The 25,447-nt window shown below is 41.0% G+C and overlaps 1 protein-coding gene across 4 annotated transcripts in view; it reads left to right on the top strand.

The window, feature by feature from the left end:
- The window catches only part of TECPR2 (tectonin beta-propeller repeat containing 2), a 36,470-nt gene that overhangs the window by 8,069 nt on the left and 2,954 nt on the right, over nt 1–25,447 (top strand). For 3 of the 4 annotated variants that reach the window (XM_075615031.1, XM_075615028.1, XM_075615029.1), the window contains 17 exons: nt 767–895; nt 1,578–1,709; nt 1,896–2,053; nt 2,815–3,127; nt 3,948–4,077; nt 4,559–4,981; nt 5,756–6,636; nt 7,441–7,624; nt 8,099–8,272; nt 9,510–9,690; nt 10,311–10,452; nt 11,941–12,181; nt 13,200–13,289; nt 13,864–14,097; nt 19,739–19,887; nt 23,760–23,901; nt 24,603–24,752. In XM_075615031.1, the coding sequence (XP_075471146.1) occupies nt 767–895; nt 1,578–1,709; nt 1,896–2,053; nt 2,815–3,127; nt 3,948–4,077; nt 4,559–4,981; nt 5,756–6,636; nt 7,441–7,624; nt 8,099–8,272; nt 9,510–9,690; nt 10,311–10,452; nt 11,941–12,181; nt 13,200–13,289; nt 13,864–14,097; nt 19,739–19,887; nt 23,760–23,901; nt 24,603–24,752 (3,853 nt within the window). The remainder of the gene's footprint in view (nt 1–766; nt 896–1,577; nt 1,710–1,895; nt 2,054–2,814; nt 3,128–3,947; nt 4,078–4,558; nt 4,982–5,755; nt 6,637–7,440; nt 7,625–8,098; nt 8,273–9,509; nt 9,691–10,310; nt 10,453–11,940; nt 12,182–13,199; nt 13,290–13,863; nt 14,098–19,738; nt 19,888–23,759; nt 23,902–24,602; nt 24,753–25,447) is intronic. The other variant, XM_075615032.1, reaches the window with a different exon arrangement.

Raw genomic sequence — 25,447 nt, 5'->3', positions numbered from 1 at the left:
ACACATTAAATGGGCCATTTTGCATTACTCAAATTGTTTTTTATTACTTTTTGAATATTGGGGAGTAACCATATATATATTTTTTAAAGATCTAGATCTATGCCCTCCTATAGTAGTCTGTATATTACAGCCGTATCTAAATATCCCTGGTATATACTCTTTCCAATTAAGTACATATACATGAAGGATCACATCAAATATATTTACTTGTATTTCACTCCATATGAGAGTTATGTGCAAATGCTTAACTTGCGTTCTGCCCATGGATGTCTTTTGTCTGCCCCTATTGTATCTAAAGCCCTCGCTCGCTGCCACACACCTCGGGAATGCCCTTCCACTCTATCCGACTAGCACCCTCTCTATCCATCTTTTAGGACCTTTCTAAAAAAATAAAACACCTCTAGCGAACTGAGTAGCTGTGCTGGATGATACTATACATCTCATATGCACTTACTTTGGCCCCTTGCAGACGCACTTACCTGAACACCCTCCTCCTGCCTAACTTCTCCTCACCACTTAAATTGTAAGCTCTCCGGGGAAGGGGCTCCTTTTCGTATTCCTATTGTTTTATGTCTGAAGCGCTTATACCCATTGTGTTATATTGTGTCACGTGTATTGTAAAGCGCTGTGTATGTGGATGGCGCTATATAAATAAAGGCATGCGTAACTTCCAGTACAATGCAGGCCTGCAGTAAGATACCTTTGCCTATGAAAAGGTTACTGTTCTCTATACTTCGGGCTCCTAATGAAGCATATGTTTTGACAGGGAAAGACCGAATCTATCACTGTCGTAAAACTTCTGAGCTGCTTTGATGACATTGTTGCAGTAGGTACAGTGTCTGGAAGGGTCGCGGTTTTTCAGCTCGTGTCCCCTTTACCTGGAAGAAACAAACAGGTGCGTGTTCTCCTTTGTTTACATGTCCTTCAAATCATTCAACTTTTTTGGTATTTGACCCTTTTGTTCAATTTTATAGAATTATTTTCAGGGCTTGACATTTTTTACCTCCCTCTCGTGAGGTCCCTCCGCCAGCGCACGCGGTGAACAAAAGACAACAGTTGCTGCTCAACCTCTTGGGAAACAGAGCTGTAAATCCTCTCCTTCAGTTGCGCACCCTAATGCTTTGCATAGCGCTATGCTGCTGTCCTTTAGCACCACATCTCACTCGCAATCTTCCACGCATCCCAGGCGAGTGTGGGGTTTTTTTTTTTTTTTCCTAAGCCCATATTATTTCTTTGCCCTGGAGTAGTCGAGTAATATGTTCCTGCAAATATAGTAATTTATTTTTAAAAAAAAAAAGTGTGTGTATATACATGCTTAGAAAACTTAGGCAGGAAACAAAAAATGTAGACGGCTGCCTTGAAATGTTTTAATTTATGGGGGGCACACTTTTACTGTTAAAATAACCAGTAGTACAATACTTGGCTCCATCTTGCTTCCCCTACTTGCAGGCAAGAAATTCGGAAATCATATGCTGTCAAGGAGAAATATACAGCTTCTTGTCCAGTTCCTTCCTGGCTGTTTGTTTTTGGCTTCTGCGTTGTTCCTTTTTTAGTTTTGCTACTGTTTCACTTTACAGCTAAGACGATTCGATGTACTCGGCATTCATAAGAGCAGCATTACAGCTGTGACCTGGAGTCCCAATGGGATGAAGTTATTTTCTGGTGATGACCGAGGAAAGATTGTACAGTCTGATCTGGACTTTGACAAGGTGAAGTGTGTTTTTTGTATTATTAAAACGATGTCCAGCTGTTACAAGAGGTAAGTCATTTATGCTGCCTGTACGTAGCAAGCCTGTACTTGTACATCATGGCAATTCTTTTAGCAATATCGGACCGATTCTGGCAATATTCAGTCTTCATATACTGTACTAAACGTGTGTGTCTGTGGTTTTTAGGGCTCTTGCAAGCCCAGCCTTATACTGGAGGAGATGTCTTCAATAGTTCAGTTGGATTACAGCCATAAATTACTGCTTGTGTCAACCTCTCAAAGAACTCTGCTTTTTTACACTGAAGAAAAGGAGGTCAAGCAAGTTGGGAATCAGCCTAGAAAAAGGTAAGTAACTTACTATCAATTAAAAATTAACGATACAGCTGGTTTATCACTCTCTGTGCTCCCTTGGAGAAGTGCCTTTGCTATTTTGCTATAATTAAGGCGAATCAATGCTATTGCTTCACTAATTTTCAGAACTTGATCTTTAGCCTTATTTTCAGCACCAACCTTGAAAGATTTCAGAAGCATGAATCACTATACAACCTTCAGTTTTAAAACGTTTTTGGTTTCATTTTAAGATTTCCTGAAACCTTTCAGGCAAAAAAAAAATGTATTTCAATTTCTAGCTAAATTTTTGTCCATTTCCAATGTTAAAAACCATTCACTTCAATGTGAAAAAGAAAATGGTCTCAAAGAATTTATAGCAGATGCCTAATTCTTCCTTGTAATAGTTACATTCTTGTACGATTTCCAAGAAAAACACACACGACATATTTGTAGCTATGTACATTTGGTCCGTCCTCTATCTGTTTTCTCCACTTTTTTTTTTTTAACCGTCGCTGATACGGTTATTGTTTTCTCATCTAAATGAGGAACCCCCTGCTTACCATCCAAGTGTCCCCAAACAAAGAAGGGGGAGGGGGTCACCCATGGACACGCCTCCAGTATTGTTCTGAAGTTGCCAGCCCTTAAATTATATGAAGAATTACTATTTACGTTTTCGACATGTGAATTTGAATACTTCTTTTAAGCTATAGGTGTGTGTGTGTGTGTGTGTGTGTGTCATTTGTTGTGTAATTATTCTCCTGTCCTTAATCTTATAGCAATGGCAGATTTGGAGCTTGTTTTGTACCTGGACTATGCAAGCAAACTGACCTAACATTATTTGCATCAAGGCCGGGCCTACGTCTCTGGAAGTCTGACACCCACGGCGCGGTTTCTACCACATTCATTTTAAAGGATGTATTATCGCAAAAACTCGAATCTTTTGAGTTATTTCCCCGTGTTGAAATGTTAAATGAAGAAAGATTTGCGTCATCTGAGAAGCATCTTGGTCTTTTATCTTGCTTTCTGCATGAAGGTTGGGTTCTAAGCTGGGATGAGTACAGCATCTTTCTAATTGACACGGTCAATCAGGTAACCTGAACTGTACCAACTATAACACATTAACTAGTACACCGTAGAATGGTTACAACCGCTTAATATTGTAGAATGTGACTTGAGCATTGTTTTGTGACATCTCATGGCTGGGATAGTAACTTATTTATATAGTGCTTTTCTCACAATGGCACGCAAAGCACATCACTGATACAAAAAGGTAAAAATAACACATTTTAAGGTTATAAAACAGACCAATGCAAGGAAAGATGCAGTAGAGGATGGGACGGTATTGTAGTTATTAAGTGCCGGACAGGTTGTGGGTTCATTAATTAAATGCCTCGGTAAATAGGTTGGTGTTGTGCCTGTTTTTTTATAGCTTTTTAGAGAGGGGGCCTCTCTAACTGTATGGGGCAGACTGTTCCAGAGAGTAGGAGCAGCGTGGCTAAAAGCTCGGGCCCCAAAGGAAGTCAAGAAGATTCTGGCAACTATTGGGAATCCTTCACCTGCAGATCGAAGTGAGCGGATGAGATTGTAGGGAACTGTCAATAAGGCACTGCAGGAGTTGGTTTATCAGGGGATTATTTGATACCAAAAATCCCAGATGAACAGAAGATTTACACATGCGACGTTGAAGTTAAGGCTTTTGTTTAACCTCCCTGTACCTGCAAATCATTGCTGTTCTCTCCAGCATTACAGGTTCTCAGACGTGTAGTAGATCTAGATAACTACAGAAAATGACAACATTGCATGGAAGATGTGCACTCAAAGTAACTTCTGTAATTAGGGCGTTTTTGTAAATGCCCTATCTGGATTGTTGCTTTTGTAATAGAGAGTCCTGTATATTTGTCTTTGGCAGGCGGTCATCGGGGGTTTGGAAAGTTCAGGAGACATCGTGTCCGTGTCCTGCACAAATAATGAAATCTTTCTCCTGAAAGGTGACCGAGACATCATCAGAATCTCAGACATGCCGGAAGGAGCTGTATCTGGTTTGTATAAAATATTTATTAATTCACTTCTACTAATCTACTGCGTTAAATCCACAAGCATACGTGAGATGTCGGCGTTGTATGTGATGCATTGAATTGAAAACCTGTGTAACCTCTTGATGGTTTATTTGGTGGATTAGTCTTAATATTGGGAACAAAAATTCCATCTGCATTTCAGATGTTCTTTAGAATCTATCATCTAAATCTGTACTTTATATATGTTCTGTTTAATACAACAAAGGCAACATCCTAAAACGTGAAATACTAGTATTTTTCCTAATCCATATTAATCCAATCCAACAGAACATCTTTTTGCGCAAGTGTTTTTTTTGGGGGGGGGAGGGGCGGCGCGCAACAGAAAGTAATATAGGGGTGTGTATGGGGGCATGTCCTAGGTTACGAAACATTTAATCCTTATCTTTTTCTATCTCTTGTGTATTTAGTCTCTGTATTCTTGCTGTATTTGTTATTGTTGCAATAGGAATACTACAAAGCCCTTTCCGATCAAACACTGCAATATCGCCCGCATCTGCAGTGGAAATTAAAAGCCAAAATGTTGCGTTGTCGAACAATAACGAGAGCAAGAAAGACGATGTCCAAACCATAATGACTGCGAAAATTGAGCTCTGCAGCCTTGAGCACGAAGAGAAGACGGCAGACCTGGCGAGCGAGTCCAGGAATAGGAGCTGCTCACTACCAGTAGAAACGAGAAGCCGGAGCAGCTCCTTTACTTCCGTGGACAGCGAAACCAGTCTCCCTATTACAGGAGACGACGGTGGCTTCCATGTGCTGAGAGAGCAGCGGCCCAGCTCTCAGAGGTTCAGCACCATTAGCAACAAAGAATTTGACCAGGAGCTGATTGTGAAGTCCATCAAAGTGAAAAAGAAGAAAAGGAGAAGACCAGGTGATCCCTTTTATATATTTGACATTCAATATGTTGTGTGATTTATTCATTTCCACAGGGTGTTATTGTTGCAATACTCCAGGACAATGTTGATGATGAAGGTAGTAATATAAAGTTGGCTCTGACTTAAATCCCAGTTCCAGCTTTTTGTGAATTTTAGTAGAAATGGCCGAAAGTCGCCAGTCGAAGTGTTGAATGGGTTCATGAGATGTCTTGGCACTGGTTCGTGAATATGGCCTTTAACCTTCTTGTGCCTGAAACACTACTTAGAGAGAACCTCTCTGGGTTAACAGGAATTATTCACTAAATTGTAGTAGAAACAGGCAATTCTCGATGGGAATTAAAGTGCATACTTGTGTTAAATTCACACTGCTTTTTAGCTAATGTTTACATTATAGTTTCAGACCGTTTTCCAATGCATGAAAACCATGCCAGCTTTCCCATTATGTCCTGGAGAAGTCCTAGAACTTCTTCTGTGGCTTTGTTAACTTGGAGCCACAATATTGTGACTTTTTAAAAATGTTATTCCTTGTTTCATTTTTACCAACTAGATGATGGATTTCCACACCCCACTGCCCACTCCCCATAATAGAATGATCTAAAAACACAAAGAATTGTGGGGTTTGTAAGACTTGAGGTGTGGCCCTGAAGATTCTTTTTACTTTGGTACAAATGGATTGGGAGCATAAATGCATTTTAAATCCTTCTTGGTACTAATACACTGTGATAGATCTTATATGGCAGATTTGCTTTTGTCTCCCTCGTTGCCGGCAGTGACATCAGAAAATGGATCGAGGAATCAGGAATTCGGCTCTCTTGAAAGCACACCAAGTATCGATAGCCCTCTCGCGTTCAACTCTGACCTTTTTTCTGCCACTGCAAGCTTACCGAGTGACAGCGTTGATCACCTAAGTTCTCAAGAAAGCTTATTCAGTGGAAAGTACCAGGGGGACTTGGATGATAACAGCCTGGATGTTTTCAGTAATCTTCAGAATGTCGAATCTGTTGCTGCTCTAAAGGACAATGAGAGTGGTCAACTTGACAAAGGAGCAGTAGAATTATTAGAAGGTATCAACAAGAATGCACTGATTACAATTGCAGGAGAGTCTGCCCCAATTTCCACAGGTAACCCTGAAACTGTTGATAGTGTGCAACTTGAGTTGTTGGTTACAAACAGAAATACAAAAAGTTTTTCTGACACAGAGCCTCGTTGTTTCACGGAGCGGTATCCATTGGATGAATGTGTGAACAAGAAGAAGTCAACAGATGCCAGTGAGGTGTTGAAAGCTATGGGCTCCCACTTCACCAGTGTATCAGAAGAGAGAAAGTCCTCGGAGATCTGGAAAGAAAGTGATAAAACCTTGGGTGAGGAGCAGCATTGTGAAGTAATGAAGTGTCAAGTGCCCTCAAGTTTCATTGAGAATGTGACCAGGCAAAGTGGGGTCTTCATTCCACAGGACTCTAAAGCAGCTATCAAAGGCTATAAAATGGAAATCTCTGACCAAGACCACATGTCCAGCGACGAGGACGATATATATGGCCGTGGGTTGCCCTACTCCTCTTCAGAAACTAGTGTAGCAGAAATGGGTGAAAAGAGCTCCCAAGACATGATTCGTTCCACCCAAGAAGACGCTGCTTTATTAAAATCTGAGCAGGTATTACTATTTGTGTGGCATGGCTGTATTTATCAATTTGGTATATTATAGCCATGATGATAAAGAATAAGGGACATTTGAAATACCTTTAAACGCTTTGTATCTGTAATCTACAAGGACTGTTCAATCCACAGACGTCCCTTTTTCATACTCTTTGTAGTTCAAGAGGGTATTCTTTTTCTCTCTAGTTTAAACCACCATTTCCTAACATCCATACATTTCTTACCTCTTCTAGGGCGTTTATCAGTTTCTTCTATTTTTATAGTATCGCATGAGCATCAAGGGTGAACGCCGACTTCAACTTTATTAGACTAAATGCTTTTTAAAGGCATTCAAGCATTTGGATGCGTTAAATCGAATGAACATAGGGGGCAGGTGTCACTTCGGGGGGATATTTATGCTTAGGCCAGGGGTGGCCAATTCCAGTACTCAAGGGCCACCAACAGGGCAGGATATCCCTGCATCGGCAGAGGTGCCTCAGTCGTTGATTGAGCCATCTGTGATGAAGCAGGGATATCCTGAAAACCTGTCCTGTTGGTGGCCCTTGATGGCTGTAGTTGGTTTCCCCTTGTCTAGAGGGAAAGAAGATGTTTAAATGAACATATTTTTGCCTAAGAGACTAAAGAATGTGATGTGGCAAATATATAAGAAGTGGTCTTGAGAAAGGAGCACAGTAAGGATCAATGCTGACCTTTTTTTATTAGGCCCAAGCCAGTTGCATCTCGCACAGATAAGAGGTGCATAGATCTACTTTGTTACTTGACTAACAATATATTGTATCTCTCTGCTCTTTTGACATACTAGCTTGCAGAGAGCTGGATGGTTTACTCTTGTCCTGGTAATGGAATACTCAGCCTGGTTGTCTCGGAAAAGTATATATGGTGCCTGGATTACAAAGGATGCCTGTATTGCAGTGCTTTACCTGGTACGGGCCTGCGGTGGCAGAAGTTTGAAGATGCTGTCCAGCAGGTGGCAGTCTCTCCTACAGGTTAGATCATTCCCACCTTCCAGCTATTTCACGCAATCGCCTTTGTCTCCAAAAACGAGATTTTCATATATTTCCAGTCCAATTGATATTACATGTGACTAAACGGTTCATAAACCCAGCATTTAAAAAAAAAAAAGTAGTAGTTTAACACACACAATGTTTGCCACACACTTTAAAGGAGCTTGGTATTACTGCATAGCAAATACAAATATCCGGTGTGAGCACATTCACAAGTCTGCAACCCTGCTCTTCACATACAATGCATCCACTGCAGCTGGGGATTCTGGGAAATGCCATGCAAGTGAGCACACAGTGTCACCTGTTACTGCGTACAAACCAGTTTTTTCCTACACACATTTAAAGCTACCCAGATACAGTGGCACTTCTTTAAATCCGTAGACTCTTGACTAGTTGGCTATACATGCATGCTGTTCAACGTTTTTTGTATTTATTTTTACATGTGTACCTTTCTAGGAGCCCTTCTTTGGAAGGTGGAACAAAAGTCTAACAAGGCATTTGCTTGCGGAAAAGTCACCATCAAAGGAAAGAGACACTGGTACGAAGCTGTACCGCAGACTGCGTTTGTGGCATTAAGTGATGACACTGCTTGGATAATAAGAACTAATGGAGATCTATACTTGCAAACAGGTACAAGCTAGGAAACCTTACCCAGTTCAGCTGTGTATCCTTCTTCTTTTTTTTTTTTTTTTTCCTTTCTTTCTGAGGGAAGAAAATAGAGCTTAAATTAGATGAAGAAAAATGAAGCAGTGATTGGTGCGAAACGCGTTGCAGAACTTTTTGCCTTTTATACATGACATAAATAAAAGGCTATGTTTTTTAATGATTTTTGCCTTTGTCTGTTTGGCTGCTTACTGCATCTTCTAAGGACTTTATTTGTGGCTGATCACGCTGTGGCTGATATCTGTGTCGGAGTTAGATCGCAAATACCCTTATTCTGATGGCTTTCTTTACATATGGCTGGGGTTCTTCACTCCAGTCCTTTAGCTGCCCCACCAGGCCAGGTTTTGAGGATATCTCGGCTTCAGCACAGGTGGCTCAGTCTGGGACTGCCTACTGAGTCACCTGTGCTGAACCTGTGATATCCTTAACCTGCCCTGGTGGGGGGTCTTGAGCACTGGAGTTGAGAACCACTGACAATGGTGTATTATTGTAGATTAGTGCAAAGTCCTTTAATCAAAGACGGGACTATATTAATGCGAACCATAATTGGTTTTTCACTTCTTGGCCACAACCGGTTAGGAGATATGCAACTTTGAAGAAATATTGAAGACCCTATTAATTTACTGATTTCACCCAAGTGAGGGCCATTATTTCAGCAATTGTTGGAGACCCATATAGACAAATTTGCAGTCTTAAATTTATATTTAAATGGCAGTGGTTTGTGCCAAAAGGGTTTAAAACCAATTTTTTTTTAACATTGTATTATGTTAAGTACTTTATATCTGATATACATAATTAAAACAGAATACAGAAAGCACAATTAATACATATGCAGCTAAAGCAAATGATGTATACACTGGCGATGCAGTCCCATTTGTCTTGGCCCAAAAAAAATTTCATCTTTTTTGTGCCCTTTACATCTCCTTCATTCAGACCACACACATTATACCAAAATCTGCCTTTTAGTTTTCTCTTTGTAAATATGTTTGTCATATGCCATTTTCTGGGCTTCCCAAAAAAATGTACCATTTGGAATATTTGTAGAACTGTCTAATAAATCAGTCTTTGACTGAGCCACCTGTGCTGAAGCAGGGATATCCTGAACACCTGAACTTTTGGTGGCCCATTGAGGACTGGAGTTGGCTACCCGTTTTAGACCAAGTCTGTATGTGACTTTGCTGTGGCTTTTTTTCCTCTTTTCAAGGTCTCAGTGTTGACCGTCCTTGTGCCAGAGCTGTGAAGGTGGATTGCCCCTGCCCATTATCCCAGATTACAGCCAGAAATAATGTAGTGTGGGCGCTTACTGAGCAGCGAGGACTCCTGTACAGAGAAGGCGTAAGCAGCTTCTCTCCTGAAGGAGAGGTGTGGAAATGTGATCTCATCAGGTAATCTCTCTGAAGGACAAAAACCACATAAAGGAAATAATCTCTGCCAATGTGAAATCAGCTATATTAAAGCGGCACTACATGGTGCATTGCTTGCTTTTATTTATTTTGTTATAGGATTGAAGCCGGGGGGTCTCCGCAGCTGAATCCTATTAATTTCAGCTCCAGGAAGCCCCTGCTTCCAGAGATACTTACCTCCGTAGGGTGTGCCGCCATCTCCTGCACATTTAAAGCCCCCGGGCACGTGGTCCAATAGGAATGCCGCAAGGGATGATGTCACGGCTTCAGGTTGACCCGTGGGACATTTAAATGCCGCCACTTTGTTGGATACAATAATTCCCTGCTGCAGAGATGCCAGCACCCCTATGGAGGTATTTCTGGAAGCAGGTGGTCCCCAGAGCTGAAATGAATGATGGAGACCCCCTGCTGCAATCCTGTAAAAAAAAAAAACAAGCAATGCAACTTGTAGTACTGCTTCAACTGGTAACCATTTTAACATTTATATAAACGGGATTTATACCCAGTTGGATTTAGTTCATGCTTTATTTGATGTTTTTAAATGCAGTATTGTAGCTATTCCACACATGGTATGACGAAGTTATTTTTGCGTTGTGTTGCAGTGAAAGACAAGCTCTGGCGCCAGTTTGTGTGACTCTTGGAGACCAGGAGACAGTATGGACTTTAGATGCCAGTGGTAATCTGTGGTTCAGGACTGGTGTCACTTCCAAGAAGCCACAAGGAGAAGATGACCATTGGTGGCAAGTAGGCATTTTTGTCAGCTACCTAAAATGTGTGCTGACGCCCGTCAAGATGCATGAAAAGAGAATGTTAAGAATACCGTTTCCAGAGTTTACCTATAACTTGGGCACCTCCTAGCTTGGAAATCCAATGTGGTATTTGTGCCGTTCTTTTTTTTTTTTTTTTTTTTTTTTTATTTGATTTCTTCATTTCTTACCACTGTAACTATGTATTTGTAACCTCGAAGTTCCTACACAGATGTAATTCCTGAAGTTGCCTCTCTATTGCCTTCATTCGTGCAGTTTCGGTGGTCTGTGGCTGAAGCTGCTCACAGGCTGTGCTACAGAATTTGCCACAGGACGCTGACGCTGCAGGAGAAACATGCAGCGATTATGCCAGCCACAAGACAAATGAATTATAATAATAATAGCATGTTCTTGTATAGCGCTGCTAATTGTACGCAGCGCTTTACAGAGACATTTTTGCAGGCCCATAGAGCTTACAATCTATGTTTTTGGTGCCTGATGCACAGGGAGATAAAGTGACTTGCCCAATGTCACAAGGAATTGAACCAGGTACCCCTGCAGCAATCTCGGTGTCAGTCAGTGTCTTTACTCACTGAGCCGCTCCTTCTCCCTTTAAGAATTAAACCCATTCTCCCAAAACTGACCAAGAGATTGGGAGCCCATTTTAATTATTTATTTTTTAAGATATGTGTAAAGTGACACATTTTGGTCAGTTAGTCAAGATTATCAGAAGGAAGCATTCACAAAGTCTACATGGCTTTAGTGCTGGGTAGTAAATATTTAACCATTTTCTTAGTATGAACCTATTACATGTGCACCTATTTTACCCAGATAACAATGCTTTGCATTTTCCGTAAATACACAGTGTTCTCCACTCCAGTCCTCAAGACCCCCCTCCCCGCAACAGGTCGGGTTTTCAGAATATCCCTGCTTCAGCACAGGTAGCAGAGTTGCTGATCGAGCCACCTGTGCTGAAGCAAGGATATCCTGATGAACCTTACCTGTTGCGGGGGGGGGGGGGGGATCTAAACCATTGTTTTTCAACCAGGGTTCCCTGCAATTTTCTCATCAATTAAAAATTGTATCAAATACAGAAGAATTTACAATGCATCTGATCAGACGTGCTATTGGAGATAGTTTGAGTTCCTCAGAATTTAACTTGGGGTTCCTTAACCAAAAATAGGTTGTAAACCTCTGATCTAAACACTGCGTTGGAAAGAATGAAAAATGTATTCGAAAGGTAGCCAATGGAAAAGAGAGGTGATGCACTCTAAGGTCATTATGAAAACAATGTCTCCTTTTGTAAGGATCAAGGCAAAAGAAGAGTTGAGACAGGTTTGTGATGACAATCTGCCTCCTCTTTCAGTAACCTGCATTTAGACTTTTGATCCTAGATAGCGAAATTACTTGCACGAGTTCTATTCTATAGAGGTAAAGATCCTACTGCATGATAAGTTCATTAATTAACCTGAGCTCTTTATTGCAGGTGAGCGTCACCGATTATGTTGTTTTCGACCATTACACCTTATTTCAAACACTAATCCAGGCGACTCAAACTGTGGCCACAGCTGCCCAGGTCCCTGTTGAGAAAGTGGCAGACAAGCTGCGAATGACGTTCTGGTCACAGCAGTTGCAGTGTCAGCCCAGCCTTCTGAGTGTCAACAGCAGCGGTGTGTGGATAACGTCCGGCAAGAATGAGTTTCATGTAGCCAGAGGAAATCTAATAGGTTTGTAGACTTTGGGCACATATGATCTCATAACATTAAATCCGCATTACAGGTGTATGCCATCAAAACTGAATGTATACATCCAAAGATAAATTGCTAGACTAAAATGTTTTCATCCTGCTGTACAGTTTTGAAATAAGTTAACTCGGGTTCTCAACTCCAGTCCTCAAGGGCCACCAACAGGTCAGGTATTCAGGATATCCCAGCTTCAGCACAGGTGGCTGTCTTCGACTGAGCCACTGATTGAGCCACCTGTGCTGAAGCAGGGATGTCCTGAAAACCTGACCTGTTGTAGGGGCTCTTGAGAACCGCTGAGTTAAGTGTTATTTATATTGTGTGAAACCATTTGTGTACCAGCCCATTAAATCATCCCATTCTTTCTTTGCCAAAGAGGCTGAAATGGAAGCAAATCTTTAAGGGCTTTATTCGCTGACCCGCACTATTCTTCATGATTAAAGAGTAATGGATGTAGTCATGTGCATTATAGAGTTGTTATCTAAACACCTTCTTGGTAACTGTGCCGAGAGCAGATGGGCCTGTAATCTGCATTTTATAAGGTCCACAACTTCTAGATGCTGTATCTCCATCCTGCAGCGTTGATCAGGTTTTATATAAAAGGGGCACTGCAGCTGTAAATGTGTTTTTTGTTTTTGTTTTGTTTGTTTGGGGGGGGGGGGGGCGCGGGGGAGAAGCTGCCAACACAGGCCTCAGATTTTGCAGTACTAAGTCATGCATTCAGGCCCTGTAATGTATGTTTGGATGAAAATTTTGTACTGCTATAAAAAAAAAAGTACTATGTCGGTTGAATTAAAATCCTTCAGTACCTGTCGTGTATCATAAGGAAATTGCATGGGATTTTGTTTTCCATGATTTTTATTCTTTCTTGCATGTCATTACCCAGAATCCCTGGCTGCAGTGGAAGCACTGATTTCTAAGCAGTAGTGGGGAAACGCAGGGTTGCAGACCTGTTTGAGACATGCAAATGCACCACCAGTTGCGTTTTTGTTCTTTCTTGCAGGCACTTATTGGCATAATATTGTGCCTCGGGGAACAGCTTCTACTACAAAATGGGCCACTGTATCAGCCTCTACAGCTTCAACTACAGAAGGTGTGTAAATATATCTGTAGTTTGTCCTATGCAACCCCCCAAAACAGACCTCCCCCAAAACCAGACCTCCCTCCCCACCCTACCTCCAATCAAAAGTAACAGTTTGGCTGTTGTGGCTTCTAAGTCCTATTATATTTAAGGATCAGTATTGCATTCAGTTGTTTTCAGGATACAGCCACACGCTGAATGGCCACCTCCAGCCAGGAACTCGAGCAGAGATTACATAAAGATAAAATAGAAACTTTATAGGAAACCGATACAAAGGGGCTGAGTACTTTTATTGTTTTCAATAAACATTCTATTTTTGCCATCTGTCTTCTGCTGGTGACTTTGTGTTCAGATTGTCACATTGGCCTCTCCTATTAAAATATTGATTAGCTATTTTTGGACAAAGATTTGCATGTGTATGTACAGCAAATGTACAATGTCGACATTTGATTAAAAAATAAAAAAAGTATTGATGAAAAAGTTGTCCAGAGTGCCCCATTTTCAGCCATTCTTAAGAGTAATAGAAAAGTCAATAGTATGCATTTAATTTCTGGTAATGTATATTTCACTTTTTCCCCCCGCCCAGGAAGTGTCCTCTGGATTTGTCAAAGTAGAAAGGATCTGTTTTGTGTGAGTGACCTGAATTCACCGTTTAGACCATCTACTGTTCAGCTGCCTTCTGAGACTGAGATCATACATTTCTCAGCCTGCAGTGATGCAGTTTGGGCTTTAGATAATCAGGGATGTGTGTTCATCAGAACGCTTTCCAAAAACTGCCCAACAGGAATGCATTGGACAAAGCTGGATCTTTCTCAGCTAGGTAAGGTTATCTTCTTTTGTTTGTTTGTGTTTGCTGGGTGTGTAATAACTTTGTTCTACATAGTTACATAGTAGATGAGGTTGCAAAAAGACACGTGTCCAAGTTCAATCTATGCTAAAGTTAGACAACAGATACTTTATCCTATATCTATACTTACTTATTGATCCAGAGGAAGGCAAAAAAAAAAAAAAACACCAGTGTTATCATTGGACAATATATCTCATAAGGAGAAAAATAAATTCCTTCCTGACTCCAAGAATTGGCAATCGGATTACTCCCTGGATCAACCTCTCTTCCATGTTTACTTATTTGGTATATCCCTGTACAGTATATCTTTCCTTTCTAAAAAGAAGTCCAGCCTTTTTTTTAACAAATCTATTGCATCTGCCATCACAGTGTCCATGGGTAATGAATTACACATTTAACTGCCCTTACTGTAAATACCCCTTTCCTTTGTTGCTGGTGAAATCTCCTTTCCTCCAACCTTAAGGGATGGCCTGAGTCCTTTGTACTGCCCTTGGGATGAATAGTTCTTTTGAAAGCTCCTTGTACTATCCCCGAATATATTTGTATATAGTTATCATATCCCCTCTTAGATTTGTTTACATTAGAAAAGAGGTGTCTCATTTAGCTAGCCTCTCCTCATAAGTTAGATTGTCCATCCCATTTATAAATTTGGTGGCTCTTCTCTGCACTCTCTAGTTCCATAATGTCTTTTCTAAGGAGTGGTGCCCAAAATTGTACTCCATATACAAGGTGTGGTCTTACTAATGCTTTATAAAGGGGCATAATTATGTTTACTTCCATTCCATCCATCGCCCGTTTTGATGCAAGATAAGATCTTGTTTGCCTTTGCAGCTAATGCATGACTTTGGGCACTATTGCCAAGCCTGCTGTCTACAATCACTCCTAAATCCTTCTCCATCAAGGATTCCTCCAGTGTATCCCCTTTTAATTTGTAAGTCGTCTGTTTATTCTTGCTTCCCAAAGGCATAACCTTACATTTATCTGTATTAAATCTGATCTACCATTTACCTGCCCAAGTTTCCAGTCTCCAAGTCCTCCTGGAGAGAAATTACATCCTGCTCTGATTCTACTACCTTACTAAAATTGTGTATCAGCAAAGATGGAGACTTTGCTCTTGATGCCAACCTCAAGGTCATTAATAAACAAGTTAAAAAGCAGGAATACCAATCCCTGAGGTACGCCACTCATGACCTTAGCCCAACCTGAAAAAGTTCCATTTATGACAACCCTCTGTCTATCCTTCAACCAGTTTTCAATCCAGTTGCATATATTTGTACTGAGTCCAATTTCTTTTATTTTGTACACCTACCTCTTGTGTGACACCGTATCAAAAGCCTTTGCAAAATCTAAGTAGACCACATCTACTGCATTAACTTTGTCTAAATTCCTACTTCCTCAAAGAAACAAATAAGGTTAGTTTGGCATGATCTATCCTTCATAAATCCATGCTGACTATTAGTAATAATTTTGTTTTCCATTCGGTATTCCTGAATATTATCCCGTATTAAACCTTCAAGTAGTTTCCCCACTATTGAAGTCAGGCTTGCAGGTCTGTAATTCCCTGGTTGTGATCTAGCTCCCTTTTTAAATATGGGCACCACATCTGCTTTACGCCAATCTTGTGGTACTGAGCCTGTGGAAATGGAGTCCTTGAATATGTATATAAATGTAATGGTTTGGCTATTACTGAACTCCTTGAGAACTCTTAGATCTATGCCATCGGGGCCAGGTGCCTTATTTACTTTAATTTTTTCAATTATCTGCTGTGTAATATTGACTTGTACTGGCAAACACGGACACCTTCACTTCCAGAGTGACCTGCAATGCATATAAGGGTAAAGTGAAATTCAATCATAATGAAAAATGAAGTACATTTGCATTTCAAATTATTTTAACTCTCCTGTTAAATGTATTTGTGTTTTTTTATTTAGCAATGTCGGACGCATGGTGACAGCCGTTTGGTCAAACTGCATTGTGGGACTGGAAAGATGTTTCACTGCTTTAATCTAATTTAGAAGCTGTGGTTTAGTGTTGTAACACTAGGGGGGATAATTTGTGCCGATCTGGGATTAACGCCCAGCGTATTACAGTAACCTGGGAGATTCTGTGATTTTAATTGCCCCAAAACTAGAACGAGCCCTTCCCGGTTTAATCAGAATTGCAAGACTTAAACAGAGCCCCAGTTTCTAATGTAGTATTTTCAAATGATTACAACATGTGGTTTATGGAATTTTAAATAGCCCTGGGGGAGGGGGATTTGTACATTGAGTTTGTAGCGCATACAGAACTGAAGATGATGTTCTGTGCCGTCAGATGGCTATTTCTGTAAAATTACATTTGTTTAAGGTTTACGCAGTGGGTATCGGGGTTTCTAAAATTGGAGAAATCACTTTTTTTGTTCTTAGTATGACAGTTGAATGTGGCTGCAGTGGTTTTTAAATATTAAATTTTCCCATTCCGCGCGAATAACAAGAATATGTATTGTAAATCTGGCTTGCCCAAGGACATTCAAATGATATTTTTATTAGTGTGAGCAGCATAGCTTAGTAAGTGATATCTGATACCACCTGGCTAGGCAGTGACGCTTGTTTGGACCAACATTTCAACAGCTGAGGCCTCGTGACAGTCAGCGATAACTTAGACACATGTCGCATGTAGATGTGAGACTCCACTACTGGGATGACTTTGTAAGTGAATGTCATAAAATGCAAAAGTCATACTCTGGGGGGGGGGGGACTCGTGATAAATGAGAGGTGTTTCAAAATCCTTGGATAAACGCCTTATGTATTTGTACAAATATTCTGAATATTAGTGTTTGTGTGTTAGATGGCGTTGAAAAGTATCGATAGATGGCATTGATATGAACAGATGGTTCTGGTGTGTCCTGGGTGCAGGAAAATGACCTTTTGGTTCTAGTTCCAATGTTACACTTGTTGACTAGAGATGCATAAAAAGATTCTTCACAATTGTACGCGAGTTTAATAGTAAGGGAAAAAAAGTTTAATGGCTTATTAAATAAATAATTTGTAAGGAATATGGAATTGGCGGAATATAAATACGTGTTAGACTACCAATTGCACATGGCACTCAAAACAGGCTCTTTCTCGTTAATTTGAGCACAAACTTCTATCATTTTACTCATTTGAAACATGTCTCCTTTCCACCCCTTTGACCTCTACTGCTCTCTCACTTAAACCCTTTCCCCCTCACTGCCCCTTACCTGTGGAACTCCCTCACACTGGGTTTACGCCAAGCATCTTCTCTCTCCACCTGTAAGACTAACCTTACAACTCGCCTCTTAAAGGAAGCCTTTCATTAGCCTAGACTCATGGCTGCTGTCCCACAGTCACTGCCATCTACTGCTCTTATTCCCTCACCTGCTGTCTCTAGGTTTCCCATCATACCACTTTGATTGTAAGCTCTCCGGGGCAGGGACTTCCTTTCCTATTGTCTGATATTATTTGTGTCACTTATTATATTCTAATTCCCTGTACTGTATTGCCATTTCTTATAAAGCGCCAAGTACAGCTGTCTGCACTGTATAAATAAACAAACATACATTCAAATGCACTTGGTATTCGGCCCATTACAGTGCTCCCTAATTACATTCTAGTCATACTCAGACCATACTATACGAATGCCAGCAGCAGCAAAAGAACAGTTCATCCTACAGATCACTCCAGAGGAATAGAAACCCACATTGCAGGCATGGTCCGTGCTTGGGCCAAGAATGTTTCCATCCCTGTACCAGCCACACATGTAATACAGTGAATGGCAGGACATGCCTGTGGCTATATTGCACGTTAAGTAATGTGATAAATATCTTGCTGGATAATTAGCACTACTTGTGGCCATGGACTCTACACTCATTGTAAAGTCAATAACTGCAGGTTCGTGGCGGACATTATGTCTAAGTTACATCTGCCTACTTCATTACATTGGAAGAAAGCTGAATAGGACAGAGACCAGGGCACTCTATTGACAAACATTTCTCCAGCTGAATATCTCCAGTGTCATGTAAATGGCAATGAGGTTATCCTATGAGGCCAGAATAAAATCTGTCTGGGTTTATGTGCAATGGATTTATACATGAACACTGTCTATAGAACTGTGAACTTGGATTGTAATAGAGATTTGTAGACAAGCTAAATCTGTTAGATTGTGAGGTCATTTAATCCAAATAATTATGCATTTGTGTGCTGTTGGCCAGTCTCCATAGTGGTCACAGGCTGTCGGTGACTTGGATTTGACCTTGGTGCTGTGATATGATCGGTTGTGGGGAATGATTTTGCTTTCTGATGCGTTCCGGGATATTTATGGCCACGGAGAATGGCATTTGTGATGCACGAAACTCCAAAACATCACTGTGCCCTGTTAATGTGTTTGGTGATTGGTTTTTAAAGGAGCCGGATTGCACACACCCCTTGCACAGCTTTGTTGCATGTTTGTCTCTTCATGTCGTTCTAATTCCTTTTTCATTGCAGATTTTGTTCCTAGAGCTTGGTATCAAAGCAAAAGCGTTCCCTGCCAAACCCCCTCCCCTACTAAAGGGGCAATCCCAGCCAGTGCCAAAGGTCACGGCCATTAGTTGCATGGTTTTTAGGGGTTTCATCTGGGTGATTCATGTCTTTTTAACCAAATCTGACATCTAGAAGTATTTTTGAAGACTATTTTAACGTTTTAGTTTGTAAATCTGGAGGGTCTGTGCCTCTGGCGGCTCCCTCTGCTGTCAGTGTTTAACAAGTGCATGCACAGATGTATTCTCTCCCCCCCCGCCCCCTCCTTATCTGTATTATCTCTCTGATAAGATCCAGATGCATTAAACCAGCACTCTGTGCTGATATTTTATTTTTTTAAAGCGATTTCGTCTTGCACTTTCTAACGCCTTTTTTGTTTTGTATATCTGAGCTCTTTGGCAAGTCGTGTCCTCTCCCCACGTCTCGGGTATCAGCGTTTATTTTGAGATTGGACTTGTAGCTAACATTCTGAGGATTGAGTACTCTGCATGTTTGAGAAAGCAATATGACTGTTTGTGCACAGCGCCATGCTGCATTTATATGGATTAAGGTTACCTGCAAAGTACAGAGCAAACAGCCTGACACGGTTTGAGTCTGTACGTTCTTAATGCTATTGTTCATTTCTGGTCCATAAACTACTGTAAATAACTGGATACTAAAGTACGTGAATACAAACTTGCATATAATGTAATTTCTAGAAGTGAGATGTTTTAATGCACATGCAACAGGTAATACAGTAGTTCTATTTTGTTAGAAATCCTGTCCCCGTACTGAAGCTCCTCTTGGTAATAGCCAAGCTGAGGGAAGAGCACATTCCTGCAAGTTCTTTGCCGGAGCAAAATAATGTGTTTTTTGTGCTCTTATATAGCACAGATCAATTACAAAATGCTCTACGGTTAATATTTCAGTAGAATTCATGCTGCCACTTACGTGTCAAATTTGGGAGCGTATTCCTGGTGTTATAATCTGCCTCCAACAGGGAGGTGTTTCTATCAAGCAAGTCTGTGCTGTTGCTTTTTTACATACCTCTAAAAAATCACTTGGTTAGTGGCTGATATCTCATTTCTAATGTTACTTATTCTGTTTTGTTGCATTAGGGCCTGTAAAACTGTGCAGCTTGTCCTGCGGAAATCAGCACATTTGGGCATGTGACACGTGCGGAGTTATCTATTTCCGAGTAGGAACTCAACCTCTTAACCCGAGTATGATGTTGCCAGCATGGATCATGATTGAGCCACCCATACAGGTAAAAAGCGACGCACACAGAAATCCCATTCATGGTCTGCCTGATTATCATATTTGGTGTACATAAATATGAAGCCTGTAAACTATGCAAATGTCCTCTGTACTGGTACAAAACGTCAGATGAAACATTTATCAAGGCCCCCGGTGTAGCTGTTAAATACAAACTGGTTGCTATGATCTGTACACAAGAATCTATGCTGATATTTACCCTTCCAATTTCTTCAAACATCCCTTTCTCAACCGACATTATCTAAATCTTTTTTTTTCCTCCTGTTTCCTGACCTCAGTTTTAGCCATAGATTCCTTTGTAAACCAGTATTTCTGAGCTGAGGAAGAGAGGAAAACTCTCGAAAGCTTGTCCTATGACATACCTTTAGTCCAAATAAAAAAAGGTATCACCCAACACTGAAGAGCTCATTTATTCTGTACTATCGCAACCGGACAAACACGGCTGCAGTATTTCTGTTTTATTCCCGATATTAACACAAACATAATCTGTTCTGTAACCAAGACATTGTTAACAGCCTTAGGGACAAAGTAGCACTTTCTAAGAGAACTATGTAGAAGTGTCCACATTATTATTATTATTATTATTATTATTATTATTATTATTTATTATATATATGTTTTTTAAATGTGAAAATACGGTAATTATCAATACCTTTTTGATGCAGAAATGAAGGAACAAATGTTCATTTTAAGTAGTTTGCACATATAGTGAATGTTTTCGCAGCCAGCCTTTTTTATCCATTGGTTTAGAAAGATTTAGGACAGGGGTCTCAAACGCAGTCCCCAAGGGCCACCAACATGCCAGATTTTATGGATATCCCTGCTTCAACACAAGTAACTGTCCTCGACTGAGCCACCTGTGCTGAAGCAGAGATATCCATACAAGCTGGCCTGTTCGTGGCTTTGAGGGCGGAGTTTGAGACCCCTGTCTTAAGAGAATTGGTGTAGCCGACAGGCCGAAATGTGGATGGTTTGTAGAGCTATTTAAGTGGATTAGCTTGTGTGGAGCAATAATGTTTAAACTAAAGTTTACTGGCCATGGGCGAAGATCTATAAATGGCATTGCCTTGCTAATGTTGTACACTTGATCATGAAAATAAATATGGCGTTGGTGTTTGTTTTTAGTTCCAGCCAGCAATACAAGCAGTAGCTTAATTCAGGGACCTTGTACCTTCTTAAATGTTTTTGGTATTTAGGATAGTGATCCTTGTAACTCCTTTATCACATTGTATCCTTTGTCACTTGAAATGTTTCTGTTCGCAGTTTACAAGAGGCTGCATGTAAACGGTACCCAAATGGTCAACATTTTTGTACCATATCACAGGCCTACATCATTGGGCATATTACTCGTGTCCTAATGGACATGAAGCAAAAGGTGACACACTGCTCATTTGCATGTCATTACCCAGAATCCCTGGCAGCAGTGGAAGCACTGTGTGCCAAGAGATAATGGGGAAAGGCAGGGTTGCAGACCTGAAACGTGAATGTGCTCACAAGTGGTATTGTATATTGTACCGTGGAGTGTTCTTGTGTTTTTTTTTTTGTTTGTTTTTTTTAACCCGCGAGAACTTATATAATGCAACATTTTATTAACAAAGCATATCTTAAAGCAGGGGTGCTCAACTCCAGTCCTCAAGCCCCATCTACCTCCCCCCCCAATAAGTCAGGTTTACAGGGTGTCAAAGGCCTGGTCCCCGGTGGTGACGGCGCACACCAGTCACTCACCTCGGTACTGGCAGGCCCTGGTGTCACTTTCCGTGCCAGCTCACGAGGCGCTGTGGCGCGTCAGCCAGCAGGGGATACAACAAGATTGTGTTCCCGTGCAGCGACGCGGTCACATGGTGCGCTGGAAGCCAATAGGAAAGGAGATGGCTTGGGCCAATAGGAACGCAGCTTACTTTGTTGGTCTATTATACTGGCTAACACAGTTTCATGCGTGGTGATGGTGCTGTTGGTATGTAAACGATCCTTGGTCCTCCTGTCTGTGCACAACCCAACAATCTTTAATAATTGATACAACCAGCATGCGACTAGGATGATTATCTGCAGTGCCAGCAAAGTGTAATGCCACAGTTAAACCTCAGTGATGCATGCAATTAGAAAGCACTTAGGATGCAACATCTCTCCTAAGTTTCATTCTGCAAATACATTTTAAACTGTACATGAGATCAATTGTCTCCTCCACTGCCCACCCCTCACGTTTTGGCCACGCCCCCCTGCACCTTCGCTGCCTACAGACCGCAGTTCACTGTTTTTAAACTGTGCACGCGATGCCAGGCGCGCGTGCAGCAGCCTCCACCGGGGACTTGGCCAAAGACACTGCATCTGAGGCACCTGTGCTGGGGCTGGGATATCTTGAAAACCTGACCTGTTGGGGGCGCTTGAGGACTGGCGTTGAGCACCCCAGTCTTCAAGGGAAACCTCTGCACAGGTACAAAGTTCATTTCAGACTCTATTTACGAAGAGACTCTTGTTGAAAGGCAGATTAGAATAATCTGAGATTAACCAGAGTTCATTTTCTGTCCAGTTTTGCAGGACAGTCGTATTAGGGACCTGGTGGTGCACATTCCATATCCTAGACCATTTCTATGCCAAGACCGTGCAGTGTTTTCAGGGCTGAGTTTTTGGGGCTGCTCTTAATTTCTCCCCCCCCCCCAGGTCTGGTTTTCAGGATATTGCAGAGGTGGCAGATTCAGACACCTGTGCTGAAGCTGGGGTATCCTGAAAACCTGACCTGTTGGGTCTTGAACTGGAGTTGATCTCCCTTGCGTTACATGTTTACAAAGCTGACACCAAGTAACTCTGCTGGTCTTGCAGATTCCACTATTGGCAGCTTTGAAATCCACCTAAAGCCCTGAGGTAACAGAACTCCCTGTAAATCAGCACGCAGACTTTGATAAATACCAAATATACTGGCCAGATGACTCAGTGGCTCAGATTTACTGTTCAGAGCATTTCCATACAGGTTTACGAGATTCAGGAGTACAAAAACGGTAAAACAACAAATATAATGATGCATTCACTTGTACACTGACCAGTCCAATCCTATTTCAGTCCCTAAATATAAAATGTTTGTCCCTGCAGCCAAACAGAGGGGCCCTTGGGCAAAATATGAGGGCTTGAGGCTTTGCTGTAATATCACAGAGCATTTCATCCACCAGACACAAGCCTTAAACGGTGGGTTTAGGGCTTAGAAAGATGGTGGAGGGTCAGAAAAAGCCACTTCGCAGCACAATGTTAAATCCTGTTTACACTACAGATGCAGCAAATCTTGGAACAGTTTGCTCCATCTCTCTTCAGATGAATTTGATTTGAGCCCCTATTCATTATGTCGTGAAACTGATTCTGTGTCTGAAGAGGCTCTGAGCATAGTTCAGTTTAATGGGGCTCAGTGGATTTTCATGACACAGAGAACCTGCTTCATAGCATATTGAATAGGGGATATAATATTTCCTCACATTTCAATTATATCCAAGTTGTTCTCACCGGGGCACCGCTAAACCATGTAATGTGCTTTTCCAAATACAAATGATCGCTGACAACCCTATCGAGGTAATAGGTTTCAGTACATAATAGAAGGTAATGGGATTAGTATGAAATTCCTCATATGGTAATAAGGTGTCTGACGCTATTCTGCGAAGTAGAGAGTGAACAAGGTGAGCCTGTCTCACGTACCCGGACGGAAACGGTGGGAGTCTTATTTCCTATTCTAGTATCTACAGTTGGTAGTAAATCATTGGTTATAAACGAGTTAATAGTGTGTGTGTGTGTGTGTGTGTGTTTTCCCTGTGTGTGATGGAGGTGTAGCCGAGATCCGTATTGTATATAACTTCTGTGTTAATAATGCAGTTTGTATATTTCTAGCCTGTAGGAATCAGCTTGATGTGTGTGTATTCCAGTCCAAATGATCACATGCTGTGGACAATTGATAACAAATGTAATGTTTATGTGCGAATTGGAATTACTGAAGAAATGCCGATTGGAATTGATTGGGAGCATGTACCTGGTATGTGCAATTAATACTTTTATTTTTATTTTATAAATAAGCTTCTTTCTGTTAACCCATGTGTAACTATCTTGTATTACTTACCATTACCACCTGTTCATTGAATCACCCAACAAAAAGAATAATGAATTCTGCAGCACTGAATATAACCACACAATACCAAACAGCTGAAGCATTATTAGGACTTTCCAACATTTATACAAACATGGCTGCCCCGTTGCTTAAAAAAAACAAAAAAAAAAAAAACACCCTGTTAATGTCTCTATTAAATCACCCCAAATATAAGCACTTGAACATAAGCCCTACATCAGCAATCACTTTGTAAGTGTTTTGTTTCACATGTATTTCCAATGATTCCCCTGTCTGAGATGACCGTCACGGCATGAGCTGATGACCTACAGCAGCCACGGATATTATATGTATAAAACATAAATAATAAAGTACACACTGCCCTACTACTGGCCCTGTGCACAAACATTAACCAATGGGATACTTATTGAAAGAAGGTTTGAATGATTTATACAGGGTTGGAAGGCATTTTCACTTGGGTTGGACCCAGTGTACTCCCCAGTATGTGGCAGAGTGAGGGACATGTGAATTATCTTGACCACAAAGTTCACTTTTTTGTTTTCAAAAGGATACATTGCCGTGTGTGCCGTGTTTCTCTTCCCAACCCGTTCTCTTGATATTTCAATATAAAGGTTTGCAAGCATGCCAGCTAGCTGTAAGTACAAGAACGGTGTGGGCACGCTGTCCAAATGGAGACATAACACGACGTTATGGAATTACTGAAAAGAATCCAGCTGGAGACTACTGGAAGAAAATCCCAGGAAATATAACCTGCCTAACAGGCAAGTACATTGTTTACTTAATATTTATTTTGAAATGGTTTTGAAAATGTCCAGTGCGTGTTAAAAAAACAAAACTGATGGACTGTGGCCCACTGAGCACTTCCTAAAATACATCTGCCAAGAGGTGACTTTACATTATAAACTCTGTTTTTAGAATGGGCCAAAATGCGTGGGTTTTTTTTTTTATTTTATTTTTTTCAGTTTTGTACTAAAAAAAAAAAATGCTACAAGTATTTTCTCAAACAACTCTGAATTACATTTTTTTATTGTATTATAATGTAACTAGCATTTTGTTTCTATAGCAACCATTTACAAAGTCACATCCCCTTCCTCTTCTGAGACAAGCTCTGGCACACCCATTTTTGAGCCCTGCCCCCTCTCTAGCAGTGCACCAATTGTATCCAGTGACTACCTGGTCACATGATCTTCCCCACAGAACTTTGCATCTTTTGGTCCTCTTCTGCTGCACTAACGGCCATTTAGTGAACCCCAGAGCCAAATCTTCACCAATCGATCGGCAACTTAGATAATTACTTATCATTGTGTGGATTGTATTGATGCACATATTAAAGGGGGGAACAAAACAAAAAAAGGCAGCTTGCACTGCTGCCTTAAGGAATTTCAAATATGAGTAAATTTAGTACGAGGGATACTGTGATGAAAGAATCTATTGTTCTGCTGGCATACTCCTTCAG

This window comes from Ascaphus truei, chromosome 9 (genome assembly GCF_040206685.1).
Source record: "Ascaphus truei isolate aAscTru1 chromosome 9, aAscTru1.hap1, whole genome shotgun sequence".
NCBI classification, from domain to species: Eukaryota; Metazoa; Chordata; class Amphibia; order Anura; family Ascaphidae; genus Ascaphus; species Ascaphus truei.
Note: the sequence above shows the minus strand (reverse complement) of the source record. Positions and strands in the feature narration are given on the sequence as shown.